Source organism: Schistocerca cancellata, chromosome 6 (genome assembly GCF_023864275.1).
Source record: "Schistocerca cancellata isolate TAMUIC-IGC-003103 chromosome 6, iqSchCanc2.1, whole genome shotgun sequence".
Taxonomy (NCBI): domain Eukaryota; kingdom Metazoa; phylum Arthropoda; class Insecta; order Orthoptera; family Acrididae; genus Schistocerca; species Schistocerca cancellata.
The window spans coordinates 589,654,560-589,681,003 of NC_064631.1; the positions used below are offsets into that span (position 1 = coordinate 589,654,560).

The following is a 26,444-nucleotide window of genomic DNA, read 5'->3' on the forward strand; positions in this document are numbered from 1 at the left end:
GTCCATCTCCTCTTCTCTCCTCCCTCTGTCCAACTTATTCTCCAGCCACCCTCTGTCCATCTTCATCTCCCTTCCTCTCTCTGTCCAGCTCCTGCTCCCCTTTTCTGCCCATATCCTCTTACCTTCTCTCTGTCCATCTCATCCTACCCCCTCTCTGTATCTCCTCCTTCCCCCATATGTCTACCTTCTCCTTGCCACCCCCTCTCTCTGTCCATCTCCTCCTCACCATTCTCTCTGACCATCTCTTCCTCCCCCCTCCCTTCCATCTCGTCCTCCTCCCTGCTCTGTCCATCTCCTTCCCCCTCTTGTCCATCTATTTCTACCCCATCTCTTTGTTCATCTACTCCTACCTCCATCTCCCACATCACTCTGTTTTCATCCACACATCCATCTTAACCCCAGGCAAAAAGTGGAGGACATGCGGAACAGACATACATACACTCGTACGTACATGAATTTGTTAACAAATACAGGTAATAACAACTTGGCAGTTGTGAGTACGAGTTCACTGTCTGTTCAGGATTTGCAGCATAACCTGGTAGTTTTTCATACGATTAAGGTAGATATGAAAGGGATGCCCTTACAATGAAAATAATCTCGAGGCACTCGTGGCAGATTTAAACAGTGTAAATCTGTACCTTGACCGGACTGGGTTTTTATAACTCTGTCAACGAAGCACGACCCGTAGAGTCGTTCGCATTTTTTAATTCGCCCCAGATACAGCCATTTCACAGAAGAAGTCGCAGTGGGAAAAATTATGACTTTCCTTGATGCACCTTTGATTGCACAAATATGTAGCCCGTGTAAAAATCCACTGAAATACATATTCAGAAACGGCTAAGTAAGGAGAGTGCCAGTGAGCCAATAGCTCGGTGCCAGAAATGTAAAGAAAGTGGGCAAAAGAGAGCAGGTACATCAGTGCCTTTAATTTGGAAAAACCAAGCTCTTTTCCTGGTGTTATCAGGGCCGTAACTCACGCCAGCGTCTTAGATTTTCGTGTAACGAAACCGTTCGCCCCGAAATCAATTGGAGATCACGGCTGCCCCCCGACGGGACGTATCCATCCCTTCCCCAACACTCAGGGAAAACGTTCTTAGCAGTTTCGCGTGTCCCGTTTGACACGCTCGGCTAATACCGGCTACGAATATGGTCTGCACCGATAGCGAATAAGCCAAACCAGTTGACTATATTCGGGACCTCCTAGTTATTTCCGTTATCGGGGGATGAGGGGGGCAGGGGCTTGAGGATGGCCCACATAACGTTTCATGTGTTGCTCCTGTGACCGCATCACCTGTATAACAGTAGTATCTATGATCCCCAGCGACCTCTCGGGTCGTCACACTGAATGAGATGAAGCTTTGAGCTGGTTAAGACTGACAACTCACTACGTGAGAAATATGGAGGCTCGTATTTCGACAGTTCACAAGCTGGTCCAGAAGGTAATAGATCTTTCGTGAGATAGCGATTTCTTTGATAGAGCTGGACCGACAGAGACTCATGTGTAATTCACCACTGCCAGTTGGTCTTTATGCTAGTCATCATCTCTCATCTTACTGTAAAATACTGTTCCAATGAAATCAATTTCTGTCCAGATGTTGATGGCAAGACTCCAGAAGGAGAAAGACGGGGCCATTGAAGAATGTGAAAAGCTCCAAGAAAGGGTTGAGATCCAACAGGGCCAAATATCCAAGGCGCAAAGGGAACGTGAAAATATGCAGACAGAGCTGGATATGATCAAGGAAAGATGGGACAAAGCGCAACAGTTGCATCAGAAAATTCAGGTACCGCCAGTTTAATGTATTGTATCATCCTGTATTTCAATTGGTTGAATTTTCTCCATTGTGTGCCAAGTTGTTCATAAGGTGAAGTCTATGGGTTTTAGGATGACGACTTAGGTGTTATTTCTCTGAATTTTCACTGCTGGTAAGGTTATTTTACCTTGGCGGAAGCTCGCTCAAGACAAGTTAGCGGCCGCAAATATCCTTGTACAATAGTCTTTTACTTGTTAGTAAAGAGGTCTATTCTGTTTCGCATTTCGTTATTGAGTTGAAGGACTGTGGAAGAACGCGTATCCGGTTTAGATACAAACGTTTTCTCTTTCTGTTAAGCAGTTACTATGCCTTCAAATCTTTTCATTTAGCAATGTTACTAGGATTTAAAAGTATTGCAGCAGCGGCAATAAAAATAAATAAAACTGAGAATAAGCGGAATGCTGATTTTTCTGTTGCGGTGTCTCTCTGCGAGGAAGTCTGAAGCGGTGAAGGATTCATTTTTGACAACTATAAATGGAAGATATAGTTTCCAGGCCGTGACCAGCACTGGAAGATAATAGATACGCGAGGAAGTTACTCAGTAGCAATGGTGGAAGGTCGGACAGTAACGTAGTGATCACTGGCGTGGGAAAGTTAGAATTTGTCGTGCAGTCAGCCTAGAGTTTTTAATGCTGCATTTTTTTAAAAAATTCAGATACTATTTCGGCCACTATATTTTAACTGAATATTAAAGCAAACACGAGTAACATTAAGTAATAGTGAATAACAAGAATATGCTCCTCTTTTTTTCAGATGGAACGAGACGACGCGTTAACGGAAATTGAAATATTGAAAGATAAGTTGGACAAGTCGCAGACAGTGTCACAGAAAGCGATGGAGGAAAGAGACAACGCGAACAAAGAGTTCGAACGTATGCTCGAAAAATACGATAGGTATCTCACATTCGATTTGGTAGTACTACTGTCAAGTTAAGTCTGAACTTTTGCTTATCTGTTTATTTTACTGATGACCAATATGTTATACAGGTCGCAGGGCGAAGTGTACCGAATGCAGAACAAACTGGAGGCAGCAGAGGCAGAGAAGGACCGACTCGAGATGGAGGTGGAGAAGGCTCAGCTGTTGGCTACCAAGTCGCGCGAAGATCAGCGCAAAACACAAGACGAGCTGCAGCGGGTCCAAGAGATGTACGACCGAGCTGCGCTCCAGCTGGGCCGCACTAAGGAGAATGAGGAGAAATTCAAAGAGGAGATAGACCGCATGGCTGTCGACCTCGACATGGTGCGCGAGCGATACGAAAAGACGCAGATCGAGATGCGGCGTCTGCAGAGCGATCGCGAGAAGTACCAGGGGGACAGTGAGCGCCTCAGTTTCGAACTGGAGCGCGCGCACACGCAGTGCGCAAAGGCACAGGCTGCAAATGAAAAGAGCCAGGAGGAAATGGCCCGCCTGCAGGTGGAGCTAGAGAAGATGTACGACAAGCACGACAAGGCCCAGGCCGAGCTGCGAAAGTCTCAGTCGGAGCTGGAGCGCTACCGTACCGAGGCAGAGCAGCTGCGCGAGGAAGCGGAGCGGTACGCTGCCAGGATGGGCAAGTACCAGGACACGCAGGAGAGGACCAAGGAGGAGCAGGATCGCCTCAAGGTCGAAATAGAGCGGCTGCGGGATAGGCTCGAGAAGACGAACAGTGAGTTGGAGCGAGCGCGAAAGGCAGAGCAGGAGGCAGTCCGTCTGCGAATGGAGCTGGAGCGTGCGGAAGGTGTAAGAGGTAAATACCAATTCGAACAGGAGAAGTGGGCTGCAGAAACCGGTAGGCTGCAGGCAGAGTGCGAGAAGTTGCGCGAGCGGCTGGACACGAGCCAACTGGAGATGCAGAGGGCGCTGGTGGCCAACGAGAAGCAGGAGGAGCGCCTACACGAGCTCCAACTCGAGCTGGAGCTCGGCAAGGCCGAGTCGATGAAAATGACGGCGACCCAGGAAAAACAGCAGGGCGAGATAGAGCGGTTGCACATCGAGTGCGAGAAAGTGCGCGATCGACACGAGACTCTCCAGATGCGCTCCGAAGCACTGGAGAAGGAGAACGAGCGGCTGCGCTCCGAATTGGCGCAGAAGGAGCGCCAGTTGGCGGTGGGCGACAAGAGCCGCACCGAGGTGGAGAGGGCGGGCGCCGCCGAGGTGGACAAGCTCCGCGAGCGGCTGGAGCAGGCGCAGGCCGACCTGTCCAGGGCGCAGCAGCTGCGCGAACACTCCGACGCCGAGGCGCAGCGCCTGGCGCGGGAGCTCGAGAAGTCGCAGCTGCACCTCGGCAAGTACCAGGAGAACAACGAGGCTGCGCGGATAGAGTTTGAGCGAATGGCGACGGAGCTCAGTCGTCTGCACGAAAAGCTCGAGAGGGCGCAGGCGGACGCGCAGCGGGCGTCGGACGAGCGTGCTCAGCTGCAGGCGGAGAGGGACGCACTGCAGGCGGACCTGCTCCGTGCGAGAAAGGCCGCCGATCAGATGCAGGAGGCGCAGCAGCGCACTCGGCAGGATGCCGACAGACGTTTGCAGGAGGATGCCTCCAAGATGCAGCAGGAGCTCGCACAAGCTGCGAGGGAGAAGGAGAGGTTGAATTCCGCACTGGAGAAGCGCGAGAAGCAGTCAGAAAGGTTAGAGAAACAGATGGCGAAAATGGAGTCCGAGGTGAAACAGCTCACGCTCGAGAGAGACCAGTTAGTGGTGCAACTGGAGAAGTCGCAGGACATGCTGATGAACTTCCAGCAGGAGCTGCAACAGTCCGAGTCGGAGCTCAGTCGACTGAAGACCGAGCACCGCAAGGTGGCGCAAGATGCCGAATCGCTGGAAGGGAGAGACCGGCAGGTCCAGGAGCTTCAGCAACAACTGCAGAACTTGCAGAGGGAAAGGGACCGAGAGCGGCAGAGGGCGGAGCGGGCGGACCGCCGCCTGCAGGAGCTGGGCTCGCAGGCAGAGTCGGACTCTGGTCAGTGGCGCCGTGCCGTGGAGGCCGAACGGGACAGGGCCGACAGGGCGGAGAGGACTGTGGCCGAACTGCAGAAAAGGGTGCAGGCTGTAGAGAGGCAGATGAATGCCCAACAGCAACAGATGGCCCAAATGCAACAACAGCAGCAACAACAGGTGCCACCGGCTGCTGCCGAGGAACTGAACAGACTGCGTAAAGAGCTCGAAAAGTCGCAGGCGGAACTGAAGAATGCGTCTGTTGAGCGAGAACGATTCCAGGCACAGTTGGAGATGCTAGTTCAGGAGCTGGAGAAGAACCAGGTTAGTTGGAGGATTGCCCAAAATGTGACAGGTTTATTTTCTGCATCACTGTACATATTTATATCACATTATTTCTTTCGACTGTGTGCCTGACGTATTTCGAGGACTTTTTGTGAGCTTGCTTATTTTGTGTCCTTATTTGAGTTTGATATGAACAAAATAATTGACTTGCCACCATTACTGAATTAAGAACCCTGTCATAATGAATAAACTTTCTCTTAAAAAGTTACCAGTACTTCTTTTATGAGTAGATATTACACAGCTACTAAGACAGTGCATTTTTGTGCCCATTTCTTGTTTTGAAAGTCATCTTTCTGTTGTGTGGCATATTCGTTATGACAGGGTATACAGCAATTTAATTTTATTTACTGAGCTTCTTAATTTTCTTTATTGAAAGTCAACTGGCACACTATGAAAGCTGAGTGTTAGAATTCGGCATGCTACTACACTGTACCTGTATTCTTTGGGCATATCCTCCAACCCACACTTGTTCATTTTTGTTATGACTTATGAGCATATTCCTGTAACTATTTTTATTCAAATCCTGCACTTGTTTAATGATTGTCAGGTATGTAGCATTATGAATGTATTATCTGTTTCAGAAAAATTTTTGTTTTGTATTATTGATGCAGTGAAGTCTGAAGCTCCTGTCCATGTATCTTTCAGTTTATTTTCCAAACAAAACTACCTCAAGGTAGCTTTTCTTTACTGGGTGGAGCATGTTTTCAAATAACTGTACATATTTTTAAAAATCTGCGTATGTTGTACATAGATGAGATTTACAGCTTTAAGTGTGACAGGCATTACTCTGATGATAATGCTATGTTTGTGATATGCTGTTAGAGGATTATGTTTCTTTTAATTTCAGATTCATATGCTGCTTTTCAGTGTCTCTTATGATTTTTCAGACATAGCACTTAGCTTTGTATTGGAAAATGCCATTGTAATGGATGTCTGCTTCTCAGTTTTTATTGTGTGTTGTATATAGGTCATGCCTTCATTTGGAACCTAATTTAACCTTTGTACATTTTTGGAATGCATTACTATTGATGTACATTCGTTTTTGTACTGTATATCATTTTCATGTTTATGTTCCATGTTAGTTATGTGTGTCAGAAGCCAGAATGTGTATAGCTGGAATTTACTCCTTTGTAGTTCTTGCATCTCACTTACTGTAAGTTGTAATGATCTAAATTTTTTTTCTTTTGTGACAAAGGAAGAGTGTTTAATTGATGTTCATTTAAACAGCAACAACAAGAACAGAGGCTATAGAAATTAAATGCAGATGGTGTCACATCCAAGAATTTTAAAAGTGACAAGACTCTTTGTGATGGGCATAAAAAGTAGTAAGCCAAAAGTAAAAAGGTTAAGCAAAATGTGGAAGAGGAGTAGGAAAGCTTCCAAGTGACTTTTCCTTCCTTACATCATCTGTATATCTTCTGTTCATCTTCTTCTTACTCTTAACACTTATTTATCCCATTAAAGGGATGGCCAGGATATGAAATCTGTTTTCTGCTTTTGTTTCTGTTGATCATGAGCCAATCTTCAGTTCTTGGAAAAGCATTAATACACAGTCTTCTTTTGTCAAAGACAGCATATATTGATTTTTCTGATTTTGTATCTAGATTTTAAAAATTACTTTATATAATTTAAAATATACATATTTTCTATTTATTTTAATATTAGTTTAAAATTTCTGTAAATACTTGTTAAAAAAATTACTTTGCACTGATTAATTCTAATAGGAGGTAGTGTTTGAAGTATGTAATGGCTCATAATTGTTATATATTTATTACATATGTGGGTTACATGGTGCAGCTGGATTGTTAGGGTGTTGAATAAGATGCAGGGAAATCAGAGCAGAATATGATGCTCAGCTTCCACAAGCACTGTATATACTGTTTTTAAGCAGCAACTCCAGAGATGCGTATGTGGTACACGTGCACACAGGTGCGATAAAAATTGGACTTATCACAACTAATCTTCTTATTACTAAGACATATTTCAGCATGTTAGTGCCATCTTCATTGGGTCATGTTTTAGTCAGGTCTTAGTATCAAGAATATTAGGTTTTGTAGTACTTTCTTTAAGTGATCAAACAGTTTGTCATAGATTTGGTAGTTGGTCTTGTCCTCATATCCATGCTACTCCCTTGCAGTTAGGAGCACAGAAATAGGATACATATTATTTTAGTGAAGAGCACACACAACGCCTAAATAGGGACCAAATACACAGCAGGAATACACTGTGTTTTAAAAGTTCATGTTTTAATTTGTCAGAGCTGTTCATTAAAATAACATGTATCATATCATGTTTCTATCCCTTTATTTGGAAGGTAGTAACACGTCTATATTTTGACTCGCCGATCATTCAAAGTGCCGCCGCGCAATTACGCGCGTCCTCTACGTGCGGCGCTGTCTGCCAGCCATGCAGCAGCTGCGCCACCTAAGCGGCCAGCCGAGCAGCGGCCGCTAGACTGGGACTCAGTGCTCATTCGAATGCTAACGAGTACACATATCTTACTTGTCAACTTACTCAGTGACATATGTGTTGTTGTGTCGTTCCGAAATATATGTGTTAAACTTGAAGTTCTAACAATTGGCGACGAGGATGGGATTTTTCCTTTTCACCGTTGACTCACAGGGTTCCATGGCTACTGTCGAGAAACTATTGCAAAATCTCCTTGAACAGCAAACGCTTCTAACAGCGGTGATTCGCGATTTCGTCGCGGCGTCAAATGCGGGGCGTTTCTCGTCGTTGGCTCTACCTCCTTTTCCTCCTTACGACGAGACGGCGGAAGACTGGTCTGATTATGAAAAAGGTCTTCGACAGCACTTCTTGGCATTTCATGTCAGGACGAACAACCATGTAAGTCTCTGTTCCTTAACTGGGTTTCACCTCAAATGTATCGGTTGTTGTCGCAATTGGCTCCTTTGAAGGATCCTGAGTCTTTGTCCTTTGCTGAAATGTGCTCACTTCTGTCTGTCTATTTTCAAAAGCAAACGCATATGGTAGCCTCTCGTGTTGCCTTTTATCGTTGTCAAAAACAACCAAATCAATCCTATCGCGCTTGGGCTGCTGAACTTCACGGAGGAGGAGGAGGATATTAGTGTTTAACGTCCCGTCGACAACGAGGTCATTAGAGACGGAGCGCAAGCTCGGGTGAGGGAAGGATGGGGAAGGAAATCGGCCGTGCCCTTTCAAAGGAACCATCTCGGCATTTGCCGCAAGCGATTTAGGGAAATCACGGAAAACCTAAATCAGGATGGCCGGAGACGGGATTGAACCGTCGTCCCCCCCCCCCCCCCCCCCCGAACTTCACGGCCTCAGTCGAAAGTGTCAATTTGTTACTGACGTTCACAAAGAATCCTATGCCGATTCCATGGTACGGGATGCTATTATCCGGTCGGCGCCCGACAAAGAAGTTCGGCAACGTGCCCTTCAGTTGGCGAATCCGACTCTAGATGAAGTTCTCTCCATTGCGCAGTCTTTTGAAATTTCTCGCTCCGCTGGGGCGCAAATAGAGGCGTGGGGTGATGTCGGGGAAATACAACCTCTGTGCGTTGTTGAGGACGCGTGCGGCGCGTCCCCGCCGGCCGGCGTGGCCGCAGTGCGCTCCCACGCGCAGCCTCGGCCTAGCCGTAAACAACCCGCTAAGAAACTGCAGCAAAACCCCCGGCAACTTCCTTCATGTCCGCGGTGTTTTACGAAACATTCACGCGAGGATTGTCCCAAACGTTGGGCTGTGTGTCACAATTGCAAAAAGAACGGTCATGTGTCTTCCGTTTGCAAATCCGACCGCATACATGTTCATGAACATGACGCTGATTCTGATTCTGTGTTGTCTGTCAATTGCACTTCTTCCCTTTCAGGGAAGTTATTCCTCACTGTCCAAATCCTTGGTCAAGATGTTCGCATGCAGGTGGATACCGGTTCTGCTGCCACTATAATTAATTCTCAGACGTATCTTCAGCTGGGTTCTCCACTCCTGTCCCCTGTCACTCGGCAATTACGGACGTACAATAAACAGAAGATTTCTCTCTTGGGACAGTTTAATGCTGAGGTATCTTACAAATTCGTCGTTCGCACTGTTCCCATATTTGTGGTCGACCAGAGCAACGCAGAAAATCTTTTTGGTTTCGATGCCTTTCGCGTTTTCGGGTTCTCCATAGATGACTCTGTCAATATTGTCTCTGATGCTATTCCTTTTGCTCAACTGGATGATCGGCGAGTCACAACACTTTTCCCCCCTTTGAAATTGTTGCACTAGTCTTGATGGAGGTGTCCTGGAGATGGCTGACGTCCATAGGCGTTGTTTGACTCGCCGTAGAGTCTCGAGGAGGAGGCTTCCCGTACGGACGGAAGTGTCCCCGATGATAACGGGTCGAGATGACAGGAGACGTAGGGATCGAATCTACTGGGGCCCCATGCACCAATCTGCCCGTTGCGGCAAGTCCAGTTGATATGACAGGAAAAATGGGCGATGTGTCAGCGTCCGTTGGAGGAGGAGGCGAGTAGATTTGCTCTGACAGAGGATGGTCCTCCGGTTCCTGCATGGGCACGTCTCCTGGTGTCGTCCGTTCTTGTGCTGGCATCGCGATGACGGTGAGAGGGCTGCGTTGTGAGTATTGAGAGATGCCAATATCCCGAGCGTCAGGTAGAGCCAAAGGTGGTGTGGCGGCATTCGGAACAGGCGTTGCTGGCACCCGAGGCCGAAGCTGGTCCGAATGACGCACTGCAACACCCGTGTCCGTCTGGATTTCATACAGGCGTCTGCCACGGTGTCTTAAGATGCGGCCCGGGCTCCATTTTGGCCGCCTGCCATATCCCCGTACCCAGACGATGTCGTCGGCGGTGAACCGGCCAAGTGAAGGCACCCGCGGCCGTGAGGTGGGACGCCGCAGAAGATGAAGTAGCGTGCGGGGCTGTCGGCCATGTAAGAGCTCAGCCGGGCTGTGGTCGCCCATGGGGGTGAAACGGTAAGACGCCAGAAACTGGAGAAGCGCATCATCAGCAGCAGAAGAAGTCAGAAGTTTCCGCATCTGAGCCTTAAATGTGCGGACCAGTCGTTCAGCCTCACCGTTGGATTGTGGATGGAACGGCGGGGCCGTGACATGCGTAACGCCGTGACGAACACAAAAATCCGCAAATTCGGAAGAGGCAAATTGGGGACCATTATCAGTAACAAGAGTAGAGGGGAGGCCTTCCAAAGAAAAAATGCGGGTGAGAGCACTGGTGGTTGCCGCGGTGGTAGGTGACGTGCAACGGACAATGAAAGGAAAGTTAGAGTAGGAGTCAATTACGAGGAGCCAATAAGTACCTAAAAAGGGTCCCGCAAAGTCAGCATGGATGCGCTCCCAGGGCTTCTCAGGCGAAGGCCACGGTGACAAAGATGACTTTGGGGCAGCGGCCTGTGACGCACAAGGGCCGCAGGCAGCGACCATGTGTGCTATTTCAGAGTCGATGCCAGGCCAGTACACATGACGGCGCGCCAGAGATTTTGTGCGAGACACACCCCAGTGCCCTTGGTGAAGGAGGCGCAAGACCGAAGCACGCAAAGACGCAGGTATCACAACACGCGGCGAAGCATTGTCAGTGGAGAGGAGGATAACACCATCACATCTACATCTACATCTATACTCCGCAAGCCACCTGACGGTGTGTGGCGGAGGGTACCTTCAGTACCTCTATCGGTTCTCCCTTCTATTCCAGTCTCGTATTGTTCGTGGAAAGAAGGATTGTCGGTATGCCTCTGTGTGGGCTCTAATCTCTCTGATTTTATCCTCATGGTCTCTTCGCGAGATATACGTAGGAGGGAGCAATATACTGCTTGACTCTTCGGTGAAGGTATGTTCTCGAAACTTTGACAAAAGCCCGTACCGAGCTACTGAGCGTCTCTCCTGCAGAGTCTTCCACTGGAGTTTATCTATCATCTCCGTAACGCTTTCGCGATTACTAAATGATCCTGTAACGAAGCGCGCTGCTCTCCGTTGGATCTTCTCTATGTCTTGTATCAACCCTATCTGGTACGGATCCCACACTGCTGAGCAGTATTCAAGCAGTGGGCGAACAAGCGTACTGTAACCTACTTCCTTTGTTTTCGGATTGCATTTCCTTAGGATTCTTCCAATGAATCTCAGTCTGGCATCTGCTTTACCGACAATCAACATTATATGATCATTCCATTTTAAATCACTCCTAATGCGTACTCCCAGATAATTTATGGTATTAACTGCTTCCAGTTGCTGACCTGCTATTTTGTAGCTAAATGATAAAGGATCTATCTTTCTGTGTATCCGCAGCACATTACACTTGTCTACATTGAGATTCAGTTGCCATTCCCTGCACCATGCGTCAATTCGCTGCAGATCCTCCTGCATTTCAGTACAACTTTCCATTGTTACAACCTCTCGATACATCACAGCATCATCTGCAAAAAGCCTCAGTGAACTTCCGATGTCATCCACCAGGTCATTTATGTATATTGTGAACAGCAACGGTCCTATGACACTCCCCTGCGGCACACCTGAAATTACTCTTACTTCGGAAGACTTCTCTCCATTGAGAATAACATGCTGCGTCCTGTTATCTAGGAACTCCTCAATCCAATCACACAATTGGTCTGATAGTCCATATGCTCTTACTTTGTTCAATAAACGACTGTGGGGAACTGTATCGAACGCCTTGAGGAAGTCACTAGCAGTGAGGCGGTAGCGCAAAGGGTAGTAGTTCCGCAACGGATCAGAAGTCTTAGCGGACGGGCGATCTGGCCAACCTTCCTGAATACTGCGTAAAACCCGGGAGAGGGTAGGGTCAGAATCCGTAGCAGCCGCCAGCCTGTCCCCAGTGATGGGGAACCCGTCCACAACCCGCTGCTCGGCAACATCCAGGTGGAAACACAAAAGTTCGTCCCTATCGAATGCCAGATCAGGACCCAAGGGAAGGCGAGACAGAGCATCAGCATTCGCATGTTGAGCCGTTGGCCGGAAATGAATCTCATAATTGAAACGGGACAAGTAAAGAGCCCAACGCTGGAGGCGGTGTGCAGCCTTGTCGGGAAATGACGTTGATGGATGAAACAAGGAAACAAGTGGTTTGTGATCCGTAACAAGATGAAATTTTGAGCCATAGAGAAAAACACCAAACTTATGAAGAGCATAAATGATGGCCAAAGCTTCTTTCTCAATTTGAGAATACTTTTGTTGGGCATCCGTGAGCGTGTTGGAGGCATAAGCAATGGGTTGTTCTGAACCGTCAGGAAAACGGTGCGCAAGGACTGCACCGACCCCGTATTGAGAGGCGTCTGTGGCAAGAACAAGATGTTGCCCAGGTCGATAAGTAGCCAGGCACGGGGCCTGTTTCAGCATAGTCTTCAACTTCTGGAAAGCCGCTTCACATGACGCGGACCAGTGAAAAGGCACGTTTTTATGCAACAGGCGATGCAACGGCTGAGCCACCGAAGCCGCAGACGGTAAAACTTGTGATAGTATGCTATTTTCCCCAAGAAGGCCTGCAGTTCCTTAACAGGTGTAGGCCGAGGAAGGGCATCGATCGCAGCGACAGTTTGTTGAAGCGGACGAATACCATCCCGAGAGAGTTGAAACCCCAAGTACGTGATAGATGCCTGAAAAAAATTGTGATTTCTGAAGATTACACTTAAGACCGGCAGTCTGTAAGACATTAAAAAGTGTGCGGAGATTTTGAAGATGTTCTTCAGTGGTGGAGCCAGTGACAACAATGTCGTCCATGTAATTGATACGCCCAGGGACAGGGAGCAATAATTGTTCCAAGAATCGCTGAAAGAGAGCAGGGGCGCTAGCAACCCCGAATGGCAAGCGTTGGTATTGATAGAGACCGAAAGGCGTGTTAAGGACCAGAAACTGCCGGGAAGCAGCGTCGAGAGGAAGCTGATGATAAGCTTCTGACAGGTCAATTTTAGAAAAATTCTGGTCTCCAGCAAGTTTAATGAACAGTTCTTCAGGACGGGGCATAGGGTAAGTGTCGATGAGGAATTGAGCATTTACAGTGGCTTTGAAATCGCCACAGAGACGAATATCACCATTTGGCTTAGCAACTACAACGACAGGAGAGGACCACTCACTGGAAGTGACAGGAAGCAAGACCCCTGAAGCAGTGAGACGATCCAACTCCCGTTTTACCCGTCACGAAGGGCCACAGGAATGGGCCGAGCCCGAAAAAACTTCGGCCGAGCAGTGGGTTTGAGCGTGATATGAGCTTCAAAGTCGTTTGCGCGGCCTAACCCAGGAGAAAAAAGGGACGAAAATGTCGTCGACAAGGAATCCAGTTGAGCATAAGGAATAGCATCAGAGACAATATTGACAGAGTCATCTATGGAGAACCCGAAAACGCGAAAGGCATCGAAACCAAAAAGATTTTCTGCGATGCTCTGGTCGACCACAAATATGGGAACAGTGCGAACGACGGATTTGTAAGATACCTCAGCATTAAACTGTCCCAAGAGAGAAATCTTCTGTTTATTGTACGTCCGTAATTGCCGAGTGACAGGGGACAGGAGTGGAGAACCCAGCTGAAGACACGTCTGAGAATTAATTATAGTGGCAGCAGAACCGGTATCCACTTGCATGCGAACATCTCGACCAAGGATTTGGACAGTGAGGAATAACTTCCCTGAAAGGGAAGAAGTGCAATTGACACACAACACAGAATCAGAATCAGCGTCATGTTCATGAACATGTATGCGGTCGGATTTGCAAACGGAAGACACATGACCGTTCTTTTTGCAATTGTGACACACAGCCCAACGTTGGGAACAATCCTTGCGTGAATGTTTCGTAAAACACCGCGGACATGAAGGAAGTTGCCGGGGGTTTTGCTGCAGTTTCTTAGCGGGTTGTTTACGGCTAGGCCGAGGCTGCGCGTGGGAGCGCACTGCGGCCACGTCGGCCGGCGGGGACGCGCCGCACGCGTCCTCAACAGCGCACAGAGGTTGTATTTCCCCGACATCACCCCACGCCTCTATTTGCGCCCCAGCGGCACGAGAAATTTCAAAAGACTGCGCAATGGAGAGGACTTCATCTAGAGTCGGGTTCGCCAACTGAAGGGCACGTTGCCGAACTTCTTTGTCGGGCGCCGACCGGATAATAGCATCCCGTACCATGGAATCGGCATAGGATTCTTTGTGAACGTCAGTGACAAATTGACACTTTCGACTGAGGCCGTGAAGTTCAGCAGTCCAAGCGCGATAGGATTGATTTGGTTGTTTTTGACAACGATAAAAGACAACACGAGAGGCTACCACATGCGTTTGCTTTTGAAAATAGACAGACAGAAGTGAGCACATTTCAGCAAAGGACAAAGACGCAGGATCCTTCAAAGGAGCCAATTACGACAACAACCGATACATTTGAGGCGAAATCCAGGAAAGGAACAGAGACTTACATGGTTGTTCGTCCGTGACATGAAATGCCAAGAAGTGCTGTCGAAGACGTTTTTCATAATCAGACCAGTCTTCCGGCGCCTCGTCGTAAGGAGGAAAAGGAGGTACAGCCAACGACGAGAAACGCCCCGCATTTGACGCCGCGACGAAATCGCGAATCGCCGCTGTAGAAGCGTTTGCTGTTCAAGGAGATTTTGCAATAGTTGCTCGACAGTAGCCATGGAACCCTGTGAGTCAATGGTGAAAAGGAAAAATCCCATCCTCGTCGTCAATTGTTAGAACTTCAAGTTTAACAAGGAGGGTAGCAGAGTCAAAGCAGAAATGCTGAAGGCAATTTTAAATGTTTGTTTACAAAGAAAATTGACCCTTGGATAGAAACCTGTGTCCAATAGTTGAAAGAGAGGAATGGTCACACCCATCCATAAGTAGGGTAACATAAGTGATTAGGAAGTAGGCTTATTTGCAGTGAGACAAGTATACACACAAACAGTGCAACATTGTCTGGAGCACCAAACACAGTCAGCAAGGGGACCATTGTTGCAGGTATCCTTCATTCAGCAGCAGAAAGAAATACACTGACAGTGATGCATCTAACTACAACACTGGACACAGCGGTGCCATCGAGTTATGTTTTCGGATGATTCATGATTGTGCATACTGCATCACAATGAATGTATTCATGTATAGACTCTTCATAAAGAATGAAGAATGACTGTTGCCATATTGCATTTGTCACTGTCTTTTGGGCCCAGTGCCTGGCATGACTGTAAGGGTTGTCATTGGGTACACAATGCCTCTGGTTTTACATAGCCAGTGCTTCAGACATCAATCATTACATTTATGGCAGGTAAGGCCAGTAATGTGCCCTATCTTTGAGGTCTCCATGATGTTATCTTTTGACAAGATAATGCAAGACTGCATGTTGCCAGTGCTGTCTTGACATACATGGATACAGAGGGTGTTTGACTGTTGCCCTCGCCATCAGACACTCTGAAACTCATACCCACTGGAAACATCTGGTCATGGGTTGCTTAGACACTGGCATGCCATGACTCTCATACCACTAAAATTGATGAACTGTGGCACAGAGTTTAAGCAATATGAATGAAGTAATGTACTCATATCAGTCATCCGAACTGGTTTGACTCAGTGCCCAACAGGCTATGAGTCATTGTTGCTACCAGAGGTGGCAGGTCTGTGTACTAAATTTTGCACCCTCTTTTCACTCAAATCAGCTATAAATTTAATTTTCCTGCTGTACTACGTATGCATAGCAAATAAAATTTTGTAAGTTGCTATCCTTTGTGTTTTGCAGCTTTAATGAAGAGTTTTTAGCAAACAGAACACAGCATGTTGTTATCAATGGAGAGACGTCTACAGACGTTAAAGTAACCTCTGGCGTGCCACATGGGAGTGTTATGGGACCATTGCTTTTCACAATATATATAAATGACCTAGTAGATAGTGTCAGAAGTTCCATGCGGCTTTTCGCAGATGATGCTGTAGTATACAGAGAAGTTGCAGCAGTAGAAAATTGTAGCGAAATGCTGGAAGATCTGCAGCGGATAGGCACTTGGTGCAGGGAGTGGCAACTGACCCTTAACATAGACAAATGTAATGTATTGCGAATACATAGAAAGAAAGATCCTTTATTGTATGATTATATGATAGCGGAACAAACACTTGTAGCAGTTACTTCTGTAAAATATCTGGGAGTATGCATGCAGAACGATTTGAAGTGGAATGATCATATAAAATTAATTGTTGGTAAGGCGGGTACTAGGTTGAGATTCATTGGGAGAGTCCTTAGAAAATGTAGTCCATCAACAAAGGAGTTGGCTTGCAAAACACTCGTTCGACCTATACTTGAGTATTGCTCATCAGTGTGGGATCTGTACCAGATCGGGTTGACGGAGGAGATAGAGAAGATCCAAAGAAGAGCGGTGTGTTTCGTCACAGGGTTATTTGGTAACCGTGATAGCGTTACAGAGATGTTTAGCAAACTCAAGTGGCAGACTCTGCAAGAGAGGCGCTCTGTACCGCGATGTAGCTTGCTCGCCAGGTTTCGAGAGGGTGCGTTTCTGGATGAGGTATCGAATATATTGCTTCCCCCTACTTATACTAATTAGAGAGATTCGAGCACGCATGGAGGCTTTCAGACTGTCGTTCTTCCCGCGAACCATACGCGACTGGAACAGAAAAGGGAGGTAATGACAGTGGCACGTAAGGTGCCCTCCGCCACACACCATTGGGTGGCTTGCGGAGTGTAAATGTAGATGTAATGGCCATCAGAGTATTAAAAACAAGCCTTTAAAACACACACATCACCTCTTTTCTGGTTGAGATGATAATTTGAGAGCTTATACAATATCAGATATGTGTAGAGCTATGAATCTTGGTGAACTGCATGGCCCCATCATCTTATTTCTTGTATGAGAGGCACTGAGAAGGCATATTAAATAGCTTTCTGGGGTTTTGAATGAACTGAATGCAAAAGTCAATCTGAGGTGAGGCGATGGAGGAAATCACAAAACTGTTATTTGCCACAGCTCCAAAAGTCAACACATGAACATGCATCAAAATATGCTGATAATTTCATTCATTTCAACAACACATTAGTTCCAGCTAAATTTAGCTTTCATTTATGCAAAAAAGTTATTGCAAGTTTTATGTAGTTTTTGATGAGAAGCTGACATTTATTTTCAGTGTTTTACAACCAATGCAAGCATAAACATCATGGAATAATAAACTATAGACTTGACAAGCTATCATCCAGCTGGTTTCAAATTCTGTGTCCTGGTAGATGTTCCTCCTTTTTACACAAGATATAGCACTATCTTCTCACAAACAAAACAACATTCAACTGTGATTTTGGAATGAGAAACCCAATTCATAATGTTTCCTCACATACAGAATGTAGGTGATGTTACTCCTGCTTATTTTGTGTGGTTACAATGAAGTGCTAGTCATTTGCATATCGAAGCATATACACTAAGGTGACAAAAGTCGTGGGACAGCAATATGCACATACACATTTGGCAGTAGTATCATGTGCACTACTTATAAAAGGTCTGTGCATTGGCAGTGCCATCATTTGTATGCAAGTGAGTCATGTGAAAAAGTTTCCAGTGTGATTAAGGTCACATGATGGGCATTAACAAACTTTGATTGTGGAGTGGTAGTTTGAATTAGATGCATGGGACATTCTGGTTTGGAAATCATTGGGGAATTCAATATTCTGAGACCCACAGTGACAAGAGTGTGCTGAGAATACAAAATCTCTGGCACTATCTCTCACCACGGAGAATGCAGTGGTCAATGGCCTTCAGTTAATGACTGAGAACAGCAGCATTCACATAGAGTTGTCAGTGCTAACAGACAAGCAACACTTCATGAAATAACTAAAAAAATCAACATTGGATGTACGATAAACATGTCTGTTAGGACAATGCAGTGAAATTCTACATTAATGGCCCATGGCAGCAGATGACCTACGCGAGTGCCTTTGCTGACAACAGATATAGCCTGCAGTGCTTCTCCTGGTTCAAAAATGGTTCAAATGGCTCTGAGCACTATGGGACTTAACTTCTGAGGTCATCAGTCCCCTAGAACTTAGAACTACTTAAACCTAACTAACCTAAGGACACCACACATATCCATGCCCGAGGCAGGATTCGAACCTGCGACCGTAGCGGTCATGCAGTTCCAGACTGTAGTGCCTAGAACCGCTTGGCCACTCTGGCCGGCACTTCTCATGGGCTAATGAACGTATCGGCTGGACCCTAGACAACTGGAATACCATGGCCTGGTCAGATGAGTCCCGATTTCAGTTGGTAAGAGCTGATGGTAGGACCTGAGTGTGGCATGGACTCCACGAATCTAAGTTGTCAACAAAACACTGTGCAAGCTGGTGGTGGCTCCATAATGGTGTGGTCTGTGTTTACATAGAATGGACTGGCTCCTGGTTATGTTTGGCTATTTTGAGTCCGTTTGCAGCCATTCTTGGATTTAATGTTCCAAAACAATGATGGAATTTTTGTGGATGACAATGCGGCATATCACTGGGCCATGGTTGTTCGCGACTGGTTTGAAGAACGTTTTGGACAATTCAAGCAAATGATTGGGCCACACAGATTACCCGACATTAATCCCATTTGTGGAACATAATCGAGAGGTCAGTTCGTGCACAAAATCCTGCACTGCCAACATCTTCACAATTATGATTAATACTCGGCAGAAATCAAACCTGCATTTGGATCAGACTTCCTTAACTCTTGTGCTGAAAGGTGTGCAGTGTACTGCTGCATCCATTTTCAATAAGCCACCACTTGAATTCAAAAATCTTAGCAGTAATCCACGTGCTTTCAAATCAAAACTGAAGAGTTTCCTCGTGGGTCACTCCTTCTATTCTGTTAAGGAGTTCCTTGAAAAATTAAGCTGATTCTTATTGTATTGTTGACTGCATTCACTTAAACTTACGGACTGACTTTTTTTAAGTTCATAAACATTTGTTTTATCTCTTATTACTTTTATGTTGTAATTTAATGTACTGACATGTTCCATGACATTGGAGATTTTCTCCTTACTTTGTTCCCACAGAACTTGACGTGTAAATAAATAAAAATAAAAATGGCAGCTATAGAGACAGCGTAGCTTAATAATTCTGCAGGGGCTTCCAATGACTTGTTGAGTCCATGATGCCATGTCAAACTGTTGCACTACGCCAGGCAAAAGGAGTGTCTGATGTGATATTAGGAGGTATCCCATGTTTTTTGTCACCTCAGTATAGTACACTTCATCCAAATACAATATTTTAATGAAATTGGACAGATAAAAAATCTACTTACCAAGTGGCAGCAGAACACACACTTAAAGGTTATAATTGGGTAAGCTTCTGAAACCAGTGGCTACTTTTTCACGCAGAAGGTTTGAAGGGGAAGGAGGAGGGGCGAAGGAAACAAAAAATAGTTTGAAGCAATAGAGTCAGATTCTCTAGAAGCAAAGGAACTGATCAAGTTCATGAAATGCTTGCACAATCAGTAGCAATTAAAGGAAAGAAGGAAGATTTAGCTTTCAAATCCTGGGATAATGAGGTCATTGGAACAGTAATTTTTATATTTTCATCAATGACCCTAATGTAAGGTATTTTTTGGAATGAGTTTCAGTAAACTGTTTACTGCTACCTGACTCTGCTCTATTCAGAAGTTGTTGAACACACACACACACACACACACACACACACACACACACACAGTCCATCACTTAACAGGTGTGTCAGTATAACCTCCATCACCAGCAGCATCAGAATAAATCTGCTAATGGAAGCTAATATCTAAATTATCTCTCTAGTCTTTGATGACACTGGCTACCTTCTCCATTAAAATATTTGGTAACTTAAGGCAAAAACAAGGGTCTAAAAACCCTAAAAAATAGCCTGTAACTTATAGCTCATTTAATGACCATAGAGGCCTGATCAAATGAAGCATGAGTCTTATCTTGAGTTGACACAGTGAGATGTAACAAAAAGCAGTCAGATATGCTCCCTCACATATGATTCCATAAATTCATAAATATTGCTATGGAAGAAAACCTTCATACAAGCAGAAAGAGTGGAAACACTATTTGCTACATGTTTCAATACTACCACAATATAAACTTACCCTATTCTTCATACAGCAGTTGTAAATGGGCTGAAAAACTGAAGTTGTGGATTGATAAGAGGATACTGATTCAGCCTCTACATCTGTGCCTTTATCTCACATTCCATCCCTTCATCTTTATAGGACATTAAATTGATCAATAATCAAGAGTTCTATCTTCCACAAATATTTCTTGTCAGACACTCAAAATTTGCACTAAAAGTTTATCTTATTTAAATGAGTTTTATGTTCTCGATCCACTGGAATAATACCTGGGAACTGTTACTGGACTCATGATTAAATGCTAATCAGTTATCTCCTTTTTTGCCCCATCATATGGAAAGAATCTGTGTCTAGTTGGCACAGGACTATCTTCTCTTTATGCAATGATATCTATGATGAAATTATGCTGAATGTTTTCATTTTTGTTTTGTTTGCTGCTTATGCCTTATTGAAATATTGATGTTTTAATTAATGTAGAACTGCTACAAATATCGTTGAAAACCATGTGCTGTACATTTACTTTTAATAGATGCTCCATATAGCCAAATGCAATACATTTGCCTTCTGCATGTGATTTGGATAAAAACTAACCAATTGTTAGGGAGGAAGCTGATCAAACCATGTATTTTAAATGAACAACACACAATATCCCTCTTCATGACTTACGTACTACCCCCTCCTTTCTCAAATTCTCTTATCTTGTCTCATTGTCAGTAATCTGTGTACTATCTTTGTTGTATCTCATTTTTTGGTGTCTCCTGTTCTTATGGTGGTGCCCTTAGCTTGTTATGCTCTTTCTAAGTAATTTTTTTCCTGTAAGCACTAACATTTATCTATTTTTTACTCACATCATGAGGTTTACAGTTGCCACTTCATACTGAGACTCATTGCCCTGTTCCAATGACCTCATTTTCTCAGGATTTGAAAGCTAAATCTTCCTTCTTTCTTTTACTTGCTACTGATTTTGCAAGCATTTCATGAACTTGATCAGTTCCTTTGCTTCTAGAGAATCTGACTCTATTGCTTCAAATTATTTTTTATTTCCTTGGACAGACATTAGTAGCTGAGTAAGACACAGACTGCTCATTTTCTGTCATTTCCATCAAGTACACCATTTTTTGGCAACTGTGCAATTTTATGTAGCCCATGGGTCTGCATCTTGATAATCCTCAGATGATATTTGTTTAAATTCCCTAGTAATGACTTTAATTTTCAATTTGAGGCGTTTTTCCACCCTGCTGCATTTAATTCATAGGATGGAGTGTACAGTAATATGAAGAATGCTATTCTGTGGAGTTGCTTCTCTTTTGTTAATGTGTAGCTTAACTCATTCCAAACCCTTGAAGGTTTTCCTCCTTGATGGACTCTACAGTGCTTGATGAATGAATGTATGAAAAGGGCTTAGTGTTTTTAATATATCAGTATGTACACTGTTAGCATCCTTAAAATATATAACTGAGACATCATTAAACATTCAAGTATTGTAATTTCCAATGAGATCAAAAGAATTATAATGAGCTGCCTTACTTGAGAAATTACTGTTGTGCTGAACAATTGTTTGTGGATACATATCTTATTGAAAGGCTATGAAAGATCACCTTTCATGACACAGTGCAGGTTTTAAGCAGTTGGGGACACAAACAAGAATCCACACACAGAAATCAGTTTACAACTTGAATCCATCCTTAAAGCATATCTATAAACACAATTACATTGTCTCAGCACTGTTGGGCCACTGCACTGGGACAATGTTGCTTTGTAATGTGTGTTCCCTGAAGAAACATGTGAGTTCATAAACTGAGCTACTATGTTCAAGTTCTTGTTTATTTGAATATCCAGTACTCAATATCTCTACCATATGCTGACTGATTATCTTTCCTCATTCATATCCCAACAAGTGTTATATTCATGGAAAAAATATGTCTCAATTGATGTAATGATATAGTGATGCAACTGTATCATTGAAAATAATCAGTAAAACTTTTCACAGCAGAACTGAATTTTTAGAATTTCTAATTGCAGTTGTCACATTACACAAATAATGTAAATAATAAGTGCACAAAGGTGTGTGTGTATGTGTGTGCACATGTTTGCTCATGCTTGCTCGCATATGTGTTGATACTACTATTTAAAAAGTGCTGTGTTGTGCAGTATCATTCCTGTGGTCCATAGTTCTAAATTGCTTCCTGTTGTAACTGATTTTCAGTTGTCATAATACTGCTTCTGATTAGGTTAAGTATTTTTTCCTTGTTGGTTTTCTTTTAATAAGGCATAAACCATGAGTTATATTGTAAACTACAATACAGCCTCCAACTAATGACCAGCACTTGCTCCACTCTTAGGATAAGATATTTTTAAACATAAAAATGAAAACTGAAGATTGGATGTATTTTTATACTGCAGCAGTATGTGCCACTTTCGTTTCAGCTGGATCTTCAAGAAGCGAACAAGAAACTAGCGAATGGCGCAGCGAGAGCTGGAGAAGAAGCTACCGCCCTTAGAATGCAATTAGAAGAGCAGAAGAAACAACTAGAAGAGCAGAGGAGACAATTAGAGGAGCACAAGAGAGGCTTAGATAGTAAAAGTAGGCAATTAGAAGAAAAAGAAAAATCTATAGCAGATGCAGATCAGAAACTGAAGAAAAGGAAAGAAAAACTTGATCAGCTGGAGGCACAGCTTCAGAAGGTATGTTACTTCCACAATTCTACTGATTTGTCTCATTCTGGCATATATATATCTTGCCAATGGCTCCTTCATGTAACCATATACACTGGAATATTTTTCCTTCTGTTATTTTATGCTTTCACCCATGTCAGTTTTCACTCTAAATTATGACTCTGCCAGTATATATAAATGCATGTGGGTATGAGTGCATGCATGTGCACAAATGTGCGTGCATACACACACACACACACACACACACACACACACACACACACACACACACACACACCATATGTATCATAATTAATAGCAAAAACTGACACACGTGAAAGTGAAAGTATACAATAATACAAAGCATATCCAGAAAGTAATTACTATTTCTAAAAAAACTCAGTTTTTCCAATTCAAATTTTTTCAAGAAAGGGCATAAATTATTTTCCTAACTAATTGCCACCATAGGACCAACATTTGTCATAGCAGGAAACAAACTTTTCTATGCCATCTTCACAGAAAGATGCTGCCAGTGAAGACAGCTGCTGCAGAACACCGCTTTTCACACTGACTTCACTGTCAAAGCACCTTCCTCCACTATCATGCTTCAAGTTCAAGAATAAGTGGTAGTCAGAAGGTGCAAGATCATGGCTGTGTGGCAGGTTATCGAACTGCTCCCAACCAAATTGTTGAATACGGTTTTGAGTGATACCATAAAAATGGGGATGTTCACTGTCATGAAACAACACAACCTTGACTGAATTATTTAATTGGATAGATAAAAAATCTACTCACCAAGTGGTGGCGGAACACACACATAAAGGACTGTTGTAATTGGCAAGCTTTTGGAGACAGTGGCTCCTTCTTCAGGCAGAAGAGTTGAAGGGGAAGGAAGAAGGGTGAAGGGAAAGGACTGGAGAGGTCTAGGGAAAAGGGTAGATTTTGGGAAAGTCACTCATAACCGCAGGTCGGGGAGACTTATTGTACAGGATGAGAAGGAAAGACTGATTGTTGGGAACTGCATTGGACAAAACGTCAAAACTTGAGAACTTAAAGGTGGAAGACAGAGTAATATACAGACAGAGATTATTGCTTAAACATCAAGCATGAGTTAATAAGAGAGAAAAGCTAAGTGCATTGTACATAACGGAAGTGGGAGGGGGGGTGGTGAAAAATAGACGGGAAAGACAAGACACATTTCATTGCCTTTCCCGTATATTTTCACCAACCTCCTCCCCCCCCTCCCCCCTCCCCCTGACCATACCCCCCCCACCCCACCCCTCCCATGAACCATGGACGTTGCCGTTGGTGGGGAGGCTTGCGTGCCTCAGCGATACAGATTACCGTACCGTAGGTGCAACCACAATGGAGGGGTATCTGTTGAGAGGCCAGACAAACATGTGGTTCCTGAAGAGGGGCAGCAGCCTTTTCAGTAGTTGCAGGGGTAACAGTCTGGATGACTGACTGATATGACCTTGTAACACTAACCAAAATGGCCTTGCTGTGCTGGTACTGCAAATGGCTGAAAGCAAGGGGAAACTCCAGCCGTAATTTTTCCCGAGGGCATGCAGCTTTACTGTATGGTTAAATGGTGATGGTGTCCTCTTGGGTAAAATATTCCAGAGGTAAAATAGTCCCCCATTTGGATATCCGGGCGGGGACTACTCAGGAGGACGTTGTTATCAAGAGAAAGAAAACTGGCATTCTATGGGTCGGAGCGTGAAATGTCAGATCCCTTAATTGGGCAGGCAGGTTAGAAAATTGAAAAAGGGAAATGGATAGGTTAAAGATAGATATAGTGGGAATTAGTGAAGTTTGGTGGCAGGAGGAACAAGACTTCTGGTCAGGTGATTACAGGGTTGTAAATACAAGATCAGATAGGGGTAATGCAGGAGTAGGTTTAATAATGAATAAAAAAATAGGAGTGTGGGTAAGCTACTACAAATAGCATAGTGAATGCATTATTGTGGCCAAGATAGATACGAAGCCCACGTCTACTACAGTAGTACAAGTTTATATGCCAACTAGCTCTGCAGATGATGCAGAAATTGATGAAATGTATGATGAAATAAAAGAAATTATTCAGATAGTGAAGGGAGACAAAAATTTAATAGTCATGGGTGATTGGAATTCGGTAGTAGGAAAAGGGAGAGAAGGAAACGTAGTAGGTGAATATGGATTGGGGCTAAGAAATGAAAGAGGAAGCCGCCTGGTAGAATTTTGCACAGAGCACAACTTAATCATAGCTAACACTTGGTTCAAGAATCATAAAAGAAGGTTGTATACATGGAAGAAGCCTGGAGATACTAGAAGGTATCAGACATATTATATAATGGTAAGACAGAGATTTAGGAACCAGGTTTTAAATTGTAAGACATTTCCAGAGGCAGATGTGGACTCTGACCACAATCTATTGGTTATGTACTGTAGATTAAAACTGAAGAAACTGCAAAAAGGTGGGAATTTAAGGAGATGGGACCTGGAAAAACTGAATAAACCAGAGGTTGTACAAAGTTTCAGGGAGAGTATAAGGGAACAATTGACAGGAATTGGGGAAAGAAATACAGTAGAAGAAGAATGGGTAGCTCTGAGGGATGAAGTAGTGAAGGCAGCAGAGGATCAAATAGGTAAAAAGATGAGAGCTACTAGAAATCCTTGGGTGACAGAAGAAATATTGATTTTAACTGATGAAAGGAGAAAATATAAAAATGCAGTAAATGAAGCAGGCAAAAAGGAATACAAACTTCTAAAAAATGAGATCAACAGGAAGTGCAAAATGGCTAAGCAGGAATGGCTAGAGGACAAATGTAAGGATGTAGAAGCTTATCTCACTAGGGGCAAGATAGATTCTGCCTACAGGAAAATTAAAGAGACGTTTGGAGAAAAGAGAGCCACTTGTATGAATATCAAGAGCTCAGATGGAAACCAAGTTCTAAGCAAAGAATGGAAAGCAGAAAGGTGGAAGGAGTATGTAGAGGGTCTATACAAGGGCAATGTACTTGAGGACAATTTTATGGAAATGGGAGAGGATGTAGATGAAGACAAAATGGGAGATAAGATACTGCGTGAAGAGTTTGACAGAGCACTGAAAGACCTGAGTCGAAACAAGGCCCCGGGAGTAGACAACATTCCATTAAAACTACTGACAGCCTTGGGAGAGCCAGTCCTGACAAAACTCTACCATCTGGTGAGCAAGATGTATGAGACAGGCGAAATACTCTCAGACTTCAAGAAGAATATAATAATTCCAATCCCAAAGAAAGCAGGTGATGACAGATGTGAAAATTACCAAACTATCAGTTTAATAAGTCACAGCTGCAAAATACTAACGCGAATTCCTTACAGACGAATGGAAAAACTAGTAGAAGCCGACCTTGGGGAAGATCAGTTTGGATTCCGTAGAAATATTGGAACACGTGAGGCAATACTGACCCTACGACTTATCTTAGAAGCTAGATTAAAGAAAGGCAAACCTATGTTCCTAGCATTTGTAGATTTAGAGAAAGCTTTTGACAATGTTGACTGGAATACTCTCTTTCAAATTCTGAAAGTAGTGGGGTAAAATACAGGGAGCAAAAGGCTATCTACAATTTGTACAGAAACCAGATGGCAGTTATAAGAGTCGAGGGACATGAAAGGGAAGCAGTGGTTGGGAAGGGAGTGAGACAGTGTTGTAGCCTC

General features: G+C 44.2%; 1 protein-coding gene across 3 annotated transcripts in view; it reads left to right on the top strand.

Moving 5' to 3' along the window:
• LOC126191061 (centrosome-associated protein CEP250-like) overlaps window positions 1–26,444 on the top strand; it is a 462,550-nt gene that overhangs the window by 332,921 nt on the left and 103,185 nt on the right. For all 3 annotated transcript variants that reach the window (XM_049931777.1, XM_049931775.1, XM_049931778.1), the window contains exons 9-12: window positions 1,593–1,781; window positions 2,565–2,704; window positions 2,798–5,048; window positions 22,536–22,793. In XM_049931777.1, the coding sequence (XP_049787734.1) occupies window positions 1,593–1,781; window positions 2,565–2,704; window positions 2,798–5,048; window positions 22,536–22,793 (2,838 nt within the window). The remainder of the gene's footprint in view (window positions 1–1,592; window positions 1,782–2,564; window positions 2,705–2,797; window positions 5,049–22,535; window positions 22,794–26,444) is intronic.